Consider the following 12,450-nt stretch of genomic DNA (forward strand, 5'->3'; position numbering starts at 1 on the left):
AACTTTTCAAGTTACCTGCAATGTCACCGCCCCCTACCCAGTACCCAATTTCTGCTTGTTTCATTAATTTGAGTTTGGGAGTGACTACTAATCTCTCCAGTATTCTATCCATTATAAGGTTTTGATGAGATTAAATATATGTCTATGATTTGCCAATATATGGTTTTAACATTTCAAGAGTTTTTTTGGGGGGGGTCTTTTCGGTAAGCTCCTAATGTGCATGAGCCCCTGGTGCCCAGAATGTCCACTGGATAGTCACATGTACTCTATATGTGTTTATACATAACATATATTGAAAGATGTAAGATATGGGTTTATATCTCCCTGTTTGGTCATAGCTTCTTGTTGCCTATACTGCTCTCCAGCAAGGAGCTTCTTTAGACTGAGTCTTGCCATCCCTCCCGAAGGGCTCTCATCATTCTCATCGCCATCTAATTTATGGACCTAATTAGTATTTTTTGTCCTCTCCGTTGCTCTATTACATGCTAATGAAGGCATTTCTTCCCCCATCTGACAGTAACGGTCATCTGAAACAGTGATGATATGCCTGTTTTACTTGGTAGGCCACTCTGTTGATTAGCATCCAAAGAAAAGACATCCAAGCTTGGAGACTAATGTGATCAATGTGACACGAACACCTATAGCTCATTCATTTTAGAGCGTTTTAATGACCAATAACAATAAAGATATATATATACCTTTTTTGAAGTTATTTGTGAGAAAAAATGCTAAAAGATAAGGTCTAACCATTCAGTGCAGTCACTGCGGGCTACAAATAAGCAGGATCAGAGTTTAAGTTGTAATCACTTCTTCTTTCTGAGAGCTGCACTAGAAAATAATAAAGGAATGGGGAACATCTGAACAATTAGGTGAACTCCGGTCAGGAGAAGAAGAGTTAATGAGCTGCCGGTGCCATGTGCAGTTAGAGGAGCATCAGGGGCCAGAATCCATATTTATCAGCGGAGTTGTGCGCAGGCATTAGAATAGGCCGCTAATGCCGCTTGCATTCTCTCCCCCCTTATTTTCATTAGGCTCTGATGACTGCGGAATTGATGCGGCCTGCAAGTTATCAAGAGCCACTAATTTCACATTAACGACCATTGACTGCGCTTGCTTGATTCGAGGGGGTTTTTGACAATTATCACAATCAGGACTAGAGCCCAGATCGTTTACCTTGACTCCGTGATTATTTGCCTCGCGCCGAGCGCACATTGCAAAATTGTATGGTGTCAAAAACCCCGTAAATAATGAGGAGACCATGAGGACGGGCTATCTCTTTCCAGCAGGGATGCTCACTCACACCTCCCCGTTACTCAAAGCGTCGAGAGCAACCCAGGTTACAGTGCAGTGGAAATGCCAGCTCTTTTCTTTTTGCGAAAAAAAATATCTGTAATGGTGTCCATGATGTATGGGGAAGTTCACTTCAAGAATTCCAGTGTACAGTCATGGGATAAATCAGATCACTTCAGCTGTGTGCTGTTTTCCAGTAAACCTTGCTTCTAAGTAAGTGGACCCACTTATTTAAAAGTGGGTCCCTTTAATTCTTAATCTATTTGTAGATTTACAAAAAAGGAAATGTTTTAAAAACTTTATACTGAATAACAGATGTAGGAACTCTGTGATAGGCCATTTGTTAGACCCTTGAGCCTCATTGTACCAAAGCACACACAGCATCTGACATTCCCACTAAACATAATTTAAAATATATGCTTACTTACTGCCCTGTAAGTCATTCTCTGAAAAACAAATTAATGCATAGATGATGTCAACAGGTTTGCGGACAGTTTTCAGAAATGATAGGAAACAAGGTCAGGGAGTACAAGTAACATTTTCACCTTAAAATAGACACTCTTGCAGGACACCTTTCAGAAAAGGAGTCTATTTTAACGGGTGGAGGGCAAAATGACCCAGTACATATTTACAGAGCTACAATACAGTTTAGAAAGAAAATATATAGTGGATGAAAAAAGTTAGGCTTTCTTTCATAAAAAATGGCTTGAAAATGTCATGGAAATCTTGTAAAATGCCTACTTTACCTTAAAGAGCATGAGCATCTTATATGACGTAGAAGAGGGGCCCCATTGAGAAGTCATTTAGATTAAGCCCCTCCTACCTTCAGGGCATTACATTACAACTCATTATGTGCTGACTGCATGCAGTATGCAGCTCTGAGGATACATGTTGTAATAAACTAACCATTTTCTTCTACAGTGATTGTTGTTATTTTATACGTACTTAAAGTCTTTTTTTTTTCTTTAAATCAGGAATTTACTAATGAAACTAGTTCAGATATTACTTTCCCTTGCTTTAAGTTCGATTTGGAAACATTTGCATACACTTCTAGGGGTTTACTGAAAGCTTACCACAAGCAGACAAGAAGTGAGCATGCGTGAAATGACAGCCTCGTGGAAGAACTGAGCTTTAAGAGGATATATAACTTCAGTATTATAAAAGTAAAAGGGTATAGGTCTAAAAAAAACATACTGCAGCTTCAAACAGTACTCCTGTGTGCTCTGAAGTATTGTACATCCCGCAGACTGCGACTTGCTCTCGCGAGATTTCACAGTCACATGATTAACGAGGAAGTCATGGGTTCTCCAGAGTGAAAGCCAGCCAGAGATAAATCAGCTGTGTTTTTCAGCCATGTTGCTGTATAATCTCTACTTGTTTTTTGTTTTCGTAGCGATCTATGTTCCCTCTCTCAAGTGTGGAGACGTGGTACATCTTAGCGCTTCAGAGTCAGCGGACAAACTGGAAGCAGTCCCGTCTTTAAGCACCGCTGCAATCAGTTCTCCCGTATCTAAGCCCGCCGTGGACACTGTTTTCTCCTTCAGTCTGCTGTCTTCCTTCCCAGATGACCTGGAGGTCAGTGACTACTGCAGCGACCTGCTCCACATATTCGGTCAGCGGTATGTGGCCTATGTGAACTGCTTGGTGCCCGCTGCTCGACCCGTCAAAGTATGCCAGAGCTGTTACTCGACTTATGGCAGCCTCGTGGAAATCTACAACAACATCTCGTCAGACCAGGTATGGGCTAAAGCAATTTTTCTGTGTTTTTTTTTTTTGCTTTGGGAAAATGTCTCCAGTGTTCGTGTGAAGACAGGCCTCCTGTCGTCAGACACCAGTCTCGTGATGTGATGAGTGTTTGCTGGTGACACATTTGAGGAAACAAGCTTAATCCTTGCAACATCTTTTGCTGATCTGTTGAGATGGGATGGAAACACACATGCAGCACCTGTGCAGGCAGAAGGTAACTCGTGAGGTCCTTTTCAAATGCCCCTGTCTCCTCAGATGGGTCCTGGGAATGTGACCTGCAGGGACAGCCTTCTGCGCAGTGATCGGCTGATGCTGGTTTACCAGCTGTACAGCAATCTGGAAAGTCTGTGGGAAGACTCCAACTGTGCCAGTAAGTCTTCTTCAGAAGTATAAAACACAGGATTTCTGCGTTTCTGTGAACTTCTAACGCACACAGAGGAATACACCTGGACTAAAAGTGTGTTTGCTTTGGGGTTGCTTTAGTGAAAGTAAACAGCAGATATTTTGCGCTGAGAATCATGTGATTTTCTTTTTAGTTTTAGAGCCATATCTGGTTGTGACTACATGATATAATCAGATCTAATCAGACTGTTATTTGGATTGCTTACAAAATATAGCTGCGAGGCTACTTATAGATCCTCTAAGTAGTCTCGTGTGACACACATTTTGTGTCTTTCTGCTGATGTCAGTTTGTGATCTTGGTGATCACTTTCAGAGCTCTGCATGAACAAATGCCTGCTTACATTACCAAACTCTTGCACCCATTTATAACGTGCAGTGTTCTGACAAATACCAGTCTGAAAACTAAAGGAAACTGCGCTAACATTACAGTTGTGATCTGTGGACTCTTAAAGAAACTTTTCAAGAGCAACTCAAGACTTATTTGTATAGACAAACTAGTGGATATTATTACTGTGTTTTAGTAATTGTGTTTATTTGTTGAGTGTTGTTATGAAGCACTTTGTGATCCTTATCTAGAAAGATGCTAAATAAATACAATTTACTTACTTGCATGGTAGACTTTAACACTAACTTCTTCTACTGACCACTGCTCAACCAAGGATCTGACCAATGAACATTCTCTGTGGAACTGGTAATTATTTCCTCTATTAAGACTTCATGGAAAAAGTATCATAAATTCTGCTCTATGGCAATCTTAAGTATCTTCACAAGACAATTCAACACTAAAGTAGAGATGGACCGATCCGATATTACGTATCGGTATCGGTCCGATACTGACCTAAATTACTGGATCGGATATCGGTGAAAAATAAAAAATGTAATCCGATCCATTAAATATCAAAAAAGCATCTCACAAAACTTGCAACACGGCGTAGCTCGGCTCATAACTGTAGCACGTTGCAGCAGTATGCGTCATGTGATAGAGCGGCTGTGTGTATTTGTAGCCTCGCTACCAAACCAGCATTTCATCTCCGAGGAAGTTATCCCAGAGAGAAGTAAAGCAAGTGTGTAAGTTCATCTCTGAATGTTTGTAAAGCGTTCCCATGTTAAGCTTAACAACCGATATATGGAGCGACTGCCTCTCCCTCTCCTGCTGCTACTTCAATCGTGAAACTGCTTAATGATCAGCTGATCGGCTTTTGTTTGTTTATCGCCCACTTCGCGCCAGAAAGAGGAAACCAGCGGCGGAACAACAGCAGCACGTTTAACCTTGATAAGCTGTCGTTAGAATTTATTTAATATTACTTTCTAGACCAGGATCCTTTTCTACGCAGCTGACGGCTGGTAACTGTGCAGGGGCGGATCTAGCAAAGTTTAGCCAGGGGGGCCGATAGGGCATTAACAGGGAAAAGGGGGCACAAAGACATACTTTTCTTTCTTATTCTCATTTAAAATGTCGAGCTTTTAATAAATAATTATCTGAATCTTACACCCAAAGTTTTAATCTGATGTAAAATGTATAGAAGTCCATTACTATATATAGTAACTGTTAAGTCTAATATACCCTAGTAAGCTATAGTACTTTTTCCTTTGGGAAAGTACCATCTGTGAATTCTGCAATTCTGTTGAAGGAAGATGTTGAATCTATTTAATTATTCTTGAAAAATAATTTGTTTCTGTGCATTTTTTTTCACCCTGTATCAAATTAAAGTTGATTACATCGATTAAGCATCATGAGGTGGAGGGTGGGTGGTTCCCTATTATTATTATTAGTATTATTATTATTTTTTTTTTGCTGGGAGTTTGCAACCCTATTAGTTAGGTTGCTTAATATTTCTGCTAAGTACTCTTTAAAATACCAGAATAGGGAGGATGGAGCAGGTTTAAGTTAGGTTTTAAGTTAGGTAAGGTTTATTAGATTGATCAGTGTTGCTGAACTATGAAATATTTTGGGTGCAGTGTATTTTTTACACACAGGTATAACAGAATAGCTTTAGTGTTGTTGTTTATTTAAACTTGAGTATGAACTTATCCAAAATGCAGCAAGATATTAAAAAAACAGTTTTATTGATTAAAAAACACACTATATCGGATTCATATCGGTATCGGAAGATATCCAAATTTATGATATCGGTATCGGTATCGGATATAAAAAAGTGGTATCGTGCCATCTCTACACTAAAGCACCAAAATGTATTTAACTAAAAAAAATTCAATCAGAAAGTCTTGCTTTGTGTTAAATTGTGCAGGCAACAATGAGTGGAGAAAAACAAGACACTCTACCTTTAGCTGAAGTCTGCACACAAAGTCTGCACACGACTTCCTGGATTTGGTTTGGCACCTTAGCCATCAGCTATGAAGTGTTTCCTCTTTTCTTTTCTAAAAAGACACTTAAACAAACTTAAACAACTTAAGCAAAAACAAAAGAAAAGCAGCAAGTCTTTACAAACAAGATGCAGGTACTGGTGGATTAATATATTTATTCATTTTTTGTTTTGTCTGAATCGTGTTTTTCTGACATTTTGCATCAGACGTTGACTGCAAACTAACAAAAATTGGTTCCAGTCTATGGGAAAGTGGAGGAAAATAGCTGATGTTACCATAATGCATCTAATGTTTCTGTTTCTATTCCCTGATTTGCAGAATGTGTCACTGAACACTTGGAGAGCCTGACCAATGACACACTGTACTTCATGGCTACTCTCAATCAAACTCTCACCTGCTTTGAGAAGTATCAGCAGGTATGCAGTGAATTGGGCGATGATGTCTGTCTGTCTCCACTGAGTTCATGTTCTGACATTAGACTGTTGCACTTTTCTTTAGGGGAACCACACAGAGTTGTGCAAAAACTGCAAGAGCGCCTATGGGACCCTGAATGTGCTGTACAGCCAAATGGAAAAAAACAGTACTCTGTGTATTGACATAGAGGATGCGGTATGTATGCTGGGAGCGGAGATGAGCAGGCCTTTTCAAAATGGGAAAAGAGAAAGCTGCACCCTCTAGAGGAATCTGTAGACATCAATAGAGTGTTAGCCCAAAAACTCTCACTTCACCTTTAGCTGGTGACAAAATGAAAGTGTTACCAAGAACTTTTTTGTGTCACTTCCCAAAAGTCTTACCAAACGATATGTTACACGTCAATGTTGAAGATTCTTTTTTTATTTGGACGCAGAGCCCTAAATTAGTTTTTGTTTCAGAAGCTTTCAACCTAATTCTTGGCAGATGAATGCGGATGAATGGCATGCAGAACTGGAAACCAAAGAGGGTTGAATTCATAGTAATGTTGTCCTGTTGCTGTAGTCAGCTGAATGTTGTTATTGCCCTGTTTCAGATGAATATGACCCGCAGACTGTGGAGTAAGAATTTCAATTGTTCCTTCCCCCGGGAAGAGAATGTGCCCGTCATCGCTGTGTCCAGCTTCATGCTCTTTCTGCCCATCATCTTCTACTTGAGCAGCTTCCTTCACTCTGAACAAAAGAAACGCAAGCTCATACACCGTGAGTAACCAGCTTAATTCGCCCATTGTCAAACACAGAGATTTTTTAACGGGGTTTTGGGGAGGGCTTGGGGTCTTTGTAGAGGGGAAAGACTTCACTATCTCTGATACTGGGGGTTTGGCTCTAGATCATACACAATGTTTGAGGATTTCTTTTTTTGTTTGGAGGGGCAGATTCTGGTAGCCTTGAAGTGTTTAAGGGAATTTCTCAAGACTCAAACATATTTAAGGCAGTGGCTGTGGGATGGATCTGTAGAAGAAGAACAACATAAAAACAAAGGGGTACATTTAAGAGATGATGAGATGCAAGAATTATCCTGTGCTCAATAATAGCAGCTTGCTTAAGTTAGATTGATAAATACGTAAAATTGCTTTTATCTTTTTTATTATTTTGATTAATTAATCATATGTATTGCAGATTCTTGATATGAACCAGTTGGTTTTTACTCCAGACTCATGAACAATAAAAACAAGAGAAACAGATAAAACGCAATGAATAAAATGAAAAAAAACAAACAAAGTAAAGTAAAACCAAAAAAACTTTCCCACAGAGAAACCAGTCTCTTCACAGCAGATACTGGTAAGGTGGAAACATTAAGCCCTCATTGATCTCATTCTTAGAAGTACTGAGTCTGCAAATAAGTTTATAGATTAGGTTTCATTTAATGCAGATTTAAATGAACAGACTCCTGCAGCTGCAAAAACTTAATTTTATGCAAAACCGCCTTGGCCGCTTAAGTAATAATCTCAGTCTCTCATCGCATTATAAGTGACATGAAGTTTCTATAAACTTGCTTTCTTGTAGTTTGTCCACACGTCTGCACATAGAGTGAAGCAATCTGTAAACTTCGCTCTATCTGTACATACACCTAAACCTGAAGAGTAGGATGCATTTAAATACATCATTAGTTATTACCTATAAATATTTTCATCATCTGTCATTTGAGTTGTAATAAAATTTAAATTCAATTTAAATTTATGAAATCTCACATTTTTGTCCTCCTTGGAGACTTTGTACCTCACATGTTCCACACCATGAGCTGCTAGAGACCACCACACATAGGACTAAAGACCACATGATCATCTGCATACATAATAAGGTTCACTACTACAAATCATGCACCCAGTTTTACAGGCTCACAACTTCTTCAAAAGCTCATCAACATGACGATTAAAATAAGCGGGGGAGGTGACAAAATTCCTCACTCCTGACTTTCCTAACCCCAAACGAGGTTTGTGTAGATCAGAGGATCAGCAGTCGGTTCTCTTGCCGATAACTGAAGATCAAAGTCAAAGTCAAAGTCAGTTTTATTTGTCAATTCTCTTCAGATGTACTTGCCATACAAAGGAATTGAAATTATGTTTCACACTGTCCCATGCGTAGACATAGACAACAATAAAGTGCAGATGCACAACATTTAGGTACATACAGGATATAACAAGTAGGGCTGCCACAAACGATTATTTTGATAGTCGACTAGTCACCGATTATTTTTGCGATTAGTCGACTAATCAGATCATGCATCGATTGGACGTAAAACTTACAGCTTGAAAATATGTTAAACGTTTATTTTGTGACCCAGAAAGAATAATAAGAGTAATATTAAAACTAACTAGCTGCCGCCATTGTTGACAACTGCGCTGGGCCGCACTATGAATTCTGGGACACAGCTTCTTCTTCTTCGGGGTTTAACGGCAGCTGGCATCCTTTACATGCACTGCTGCCATCTTCTGTTTCAGTCCGTTATTACACTTTTAAATCCTACTACTTATTCCTGCGTCTTTTGTGATCTTACAAAGCTTCAAACGACGCGTCGACTATTAAATCAGTCGTCGACGATTTTGATAGTCGACGTAATCGTGACTAGTCGACTAATCGTGGCAGCTCTAATAACAAGACAGGACCTACACATAACATATAATAAAGTGTTCCACAGTGCGCCCTGTGTGTACTTGTCTACTTGACGTAGTCCCAGGTTGTGGTTGGTAAGTGTTTTTGTTTTAATGCAGCATAAGACTGTAGCAGCAGTAATAGTAATATAAATAATATAAATAGTGCTAAAGAAAATACTAAAAATATATAGCAGCAGGTGTGTGCAGTTGTAATGTAGAGGTAGTCGTTTCCAGTCAGGAATGTGGAGAGTGTTTCCTTGTTGTGGAGTGTGTGTGTGTGTGTGTGTGTGTGTGTGGGGGGGTCAGTCTGTCTTCCTATACTCCTGCCGGTCTGGTGGTTCTGCTGGCTGGGAGCCGGGAGGGAGAGAGTTCAGCAGTCTCACAGCCTGGTGGATGAAGCTGTTGGTGAGCCTGGTAGTGCGGGAGCGGAGACTTCTGTATCTTTTTCTGGAGGGCAGGAGGCTGAACAGACAGTGCGCGGGGTGGGTTGCATCGTTGACAATTGTGATGGCTTTGCGGGTAAGGCGGGTGGTGTAGATGTCTTGCAGGGAGGGGAGTGGTACACCAACTATCCTCTCAGCTGTTCTCACAATGCGCTGTAGAGCTTTTCTGTTATAGTCAGTGCAGCTACCGCCCCACACAGTGATGCAGCTGGAAAGGATGCTTTCAATGGTTCCTCTGTAGAATGTGGTCAGGATGGGTGGTGGAGCACTTGCCCGCTTGAGTTTGCGCAGGAAGTAGAGGCGCTGTTGTGCTTTCTTGGCCAGTGATGCTGTGTTGGTGGTCCAGGAGAGGTCCTCACTGATGTGCACCCCAGGAACTTGGTGCTGCTCACCCTCTCCACCGCGCAGCGCGCCGTCGATGGTCAATGGGGGTGACAGGTGTGGTCTCTCTGGAAGTTGACAATAACCTCCTTGGTCTTGCTAACATTTAGCAGGAGGTTGTTGTCTCTGCACCACGTGGTCAGGAGCTCAACCTCTTTCCTGTAGTGGGTCTCATCGCCCTTGGTGATGAGCCCCACCAGCGTTGTGTCGTCCGCAAACTTCACAAGGTGGTTGGAGCTGTAGGTTGGTGTGCAGTCATGTGTCAGCAGGGTGAAGATTGTCTGATCATCGGGTTGAATAGGAAAGTGTTGTTCCAGTCACGCTCAGATTGTTGGATCTACTCCACATTTATCATCTACATCACAGCTGCCTCCTGTCATTAACGAACCTAAGCCTCTAATCTTAACTCAAAGCATTTTTTGTCTTTAATTCCGTTTCCTAATACTCAGAATTAAATCTCTGCAGTCTCTGCATCTCTGCAGAAATTATTTTAGTGCTTGGGTAACATTTTTGCAAATTATGTCCTTAACAGTTGACCTGTTAGACACTATGACAATTTTATCAGTGCTGTTAATATGCATGGCATTGTCTCTCAAACACATCTCCTGCTCCATGACAAGTTTGTGAACATGAGATCTTTGGTGAACCCTTGTATAAACAAACCTAATAGGGAAAAGTAAAAAAAAGCTGACCATTTCCGGGATATACTGTGAACAAGATTGCTTGACAAAATCTAAAACTACCAGGTAGAGATAATGGGTATAACAATGCTGGTTATCAACTTTCTCTCCTTCAGGCTTTGTGCGCACTCACAAAAAAGGAGCATTGATTGATCACATGATTCTTCTTCCACACAAAATGATCCCTATGAGTGTCACCTACTTATATCAGAGGGTGGTAAAATGGTGATTTAAAATTTCTAAAGAATGTAAAATATATGAGTGAAATGTAACACCACTGCAAATAAGATGAGGCTAATGCTACATAAAGTAGTGAATCTTAGGATTTATCACAAAGAGCTGTAAAATAAACATTTTAATTCATGTTAGTTATTTTGCTGTTCTTGTGCTGCTGTTCTTTTTGAACTGAATTCGCCTCCCTAATCGAATAGACGTGAAAATTGCTTTAGTTTGAGGGCATATAAACATTAAATGAATTTTATTCATTGATCAGGTATTCTTGGTGTGTTTCCTGTGTTCTAGTAGCTGCAGTTTCAGCAGTGTAAACAGCAGATTAGAACCATGTGTCACAACATTTATAGATTTTTTTTATTTTTTTTTTTGTATCACCAAATTAATATGTGAACATTTGTGTTAAAATGCAACATACAGTTTATGCTTTATTTGGTGTTTTTAGTGGTTTCAGTCAGGTAGGATTAAAAACCTGCACATATAAATATCACCATATTCCCCTTGCAGAAAATCTACATTGCACTTAAAACAGCAATAATAACTAAAAGAATAGTTTAAAACGTGACGCTTCCAGCTGATTTTAAACTGAAATTTGGAGCTAACCCCCTCCTGACCAGGATATAGGTTCAGCAAAAGTTACCATGGTGATTTAGCAAGGGTAAAAGAGCCAATGTACTGACACAGAAAACTCTTATTTTAAGATCAACATATCTCGCTCTCACTTCCTAGTACACCCCTGTCTACTTCTCTGACAATGACCGATGCTCACAACATTGTAAGCGACTTCCATGAGTAGCAGTTGCAGCACAGCTTAGAGCTGAAGTAGTCAGTGCGTCTGATTCTTTCTGCAAAGTAATGTCCGTTTTCTCTTCACAGCCAGGAGAGCGAAATCAAACACGAGTCTGATGAACATTCAGGACAAACTGAGCTGAAGAGGATACACCTGACGGGAATGGAGCATTGATTTTTGGGAGTACCTTTATCATCTCACTGCCTTGTGCCTGAAATTTGACCAAATCTGAAGAACTTAAGTGCAGCCTGCTCCACTGTTTTCAACAGGCTGTGATATCAAACAGTATTAAGAGGACTTGAAAGATCTGAACAATTGCAATATTTTTTTATTGCACTAAAAGGACTTTGGAAAGGTGATAGCGTTTACATCTTTCTAGTTAATTTTGTTGGGATACCTGGAGAAAAATCCACAGTTACACCACATTTAGATTCTGCTTTGTTTTGTAAACTTCAGCATTAGGAATTTCCATAAAACAGAAATAAGTAAATCATGTAAATCTTTGAACTTGTAATCACGTGGTTGCTCGTGTTGCACAGTACGCTCTTAATCCACAGGCAGCACTGGCCTCTCCTTCCTTTTTAACTAACTCGTTAACAATCTTCAGGTTGTTCACCGTATCCTGCTGTCACGGGAGTGAGTGAGTAGCTTGAATGCAATACGAGTGTGTGCGTGTGTGTGTGCGCGCCTGCATGCGCTCTATTTATGGATTGAGAAATGGGTTTTCTGTCTCTAATGTATGTCCAGAAGAGAGATACAAAAAAGAAGCACTTGATGTCCATTACTGGTGATGTATCTGCTGTAAGAAGAAGAGGGGTGCACATCAGCGGGGAGGGGGAGTAAATAAAGACACAACACACATAATGGAAGAGCACTCCACAGGACCACACTGTGATGTTACCTGTTTTCTAGTTGGTGTTTTTTTGTGGTTGCATAAAGCTTTTAATGCGCTTTGTTGTCATTTTTCCACTGATGTTTAACTTAATTTGTTAACGGGTTTCTGACTGCTCATGAAAGCGGGTTGATGAAGTTGCTGTGAAGTAATGTACACCTTAATTTTGAATGCAACAGCTCAAATAAAGAAATTCCTATCACAGA

General features: G+C 40.1%; 1 protein-coding gene across 1 annotated transcript; it reads left to right on the forward strand.

Moving 5' to 3' along the window:
• The first annotated feature begins 2,567 nt into the window (after positions 1–2,567).
• On the forward strand, positions 2,568–12,450 carry ostm1 (osteoclastogenesis associated transmembrane protein 1). The gene is made up of 6 exons (XM_031727685.2): positions 2,568–3,027; positions 3,292–3,406; positions 6,082–6,179; positions 6,262–6,372; positions 6,770–6,935; positions 11,439–12,450. Exons 1-6 carry the CDS (start codon positions 2,644–2,646, stop codon positions 11,492–11,494), a joined length of 930 nt encoding a protein of 309 aa, XP_031583545.1. The 5' UTR covers positions 2,568–2,643; the 3' UTR covers positions 11,495–12,450.

This window comes from Oreochromis aureus, linkage group 15, assembly GCF_013358895.1.
Source record: "Oreochromis aureus strain Israel breed Guangdong linkage group 15, ZZ_aureus, whole genome shotgun sequence".
NCBI lineage: Eukaryota > Metazoa > Chordata > Actinopteri > Cichliformes > Cichlidae > Oreochromis > Oreochromis aureus.

Excerpts from the sequence above, each read along its gene's own strand:
- ostm1 (XM_031727685.2), top strand. The coding sequence starts at position 2,644 with ATGTTGCTGTATAATCTCTACTTGTTTTTTGTTTTCGTAGCGATCTAT. Across the intron at positions 6,180-6,261 it reads GCTTTGAGAAGTATCAGCAG|GGGAACCACACAGAGTTGTG; the intron begins GTATGCAGTGAA and ends ACTTTTCTTTAG. Across the intron at positions 6,936-11,438 it reads GAAACGCAAGCTCATACACC|CCAGGAGAGCGAAATCAAAC; the intron begins GTGAGTAACCAG and ends TTCTCTTCACAG.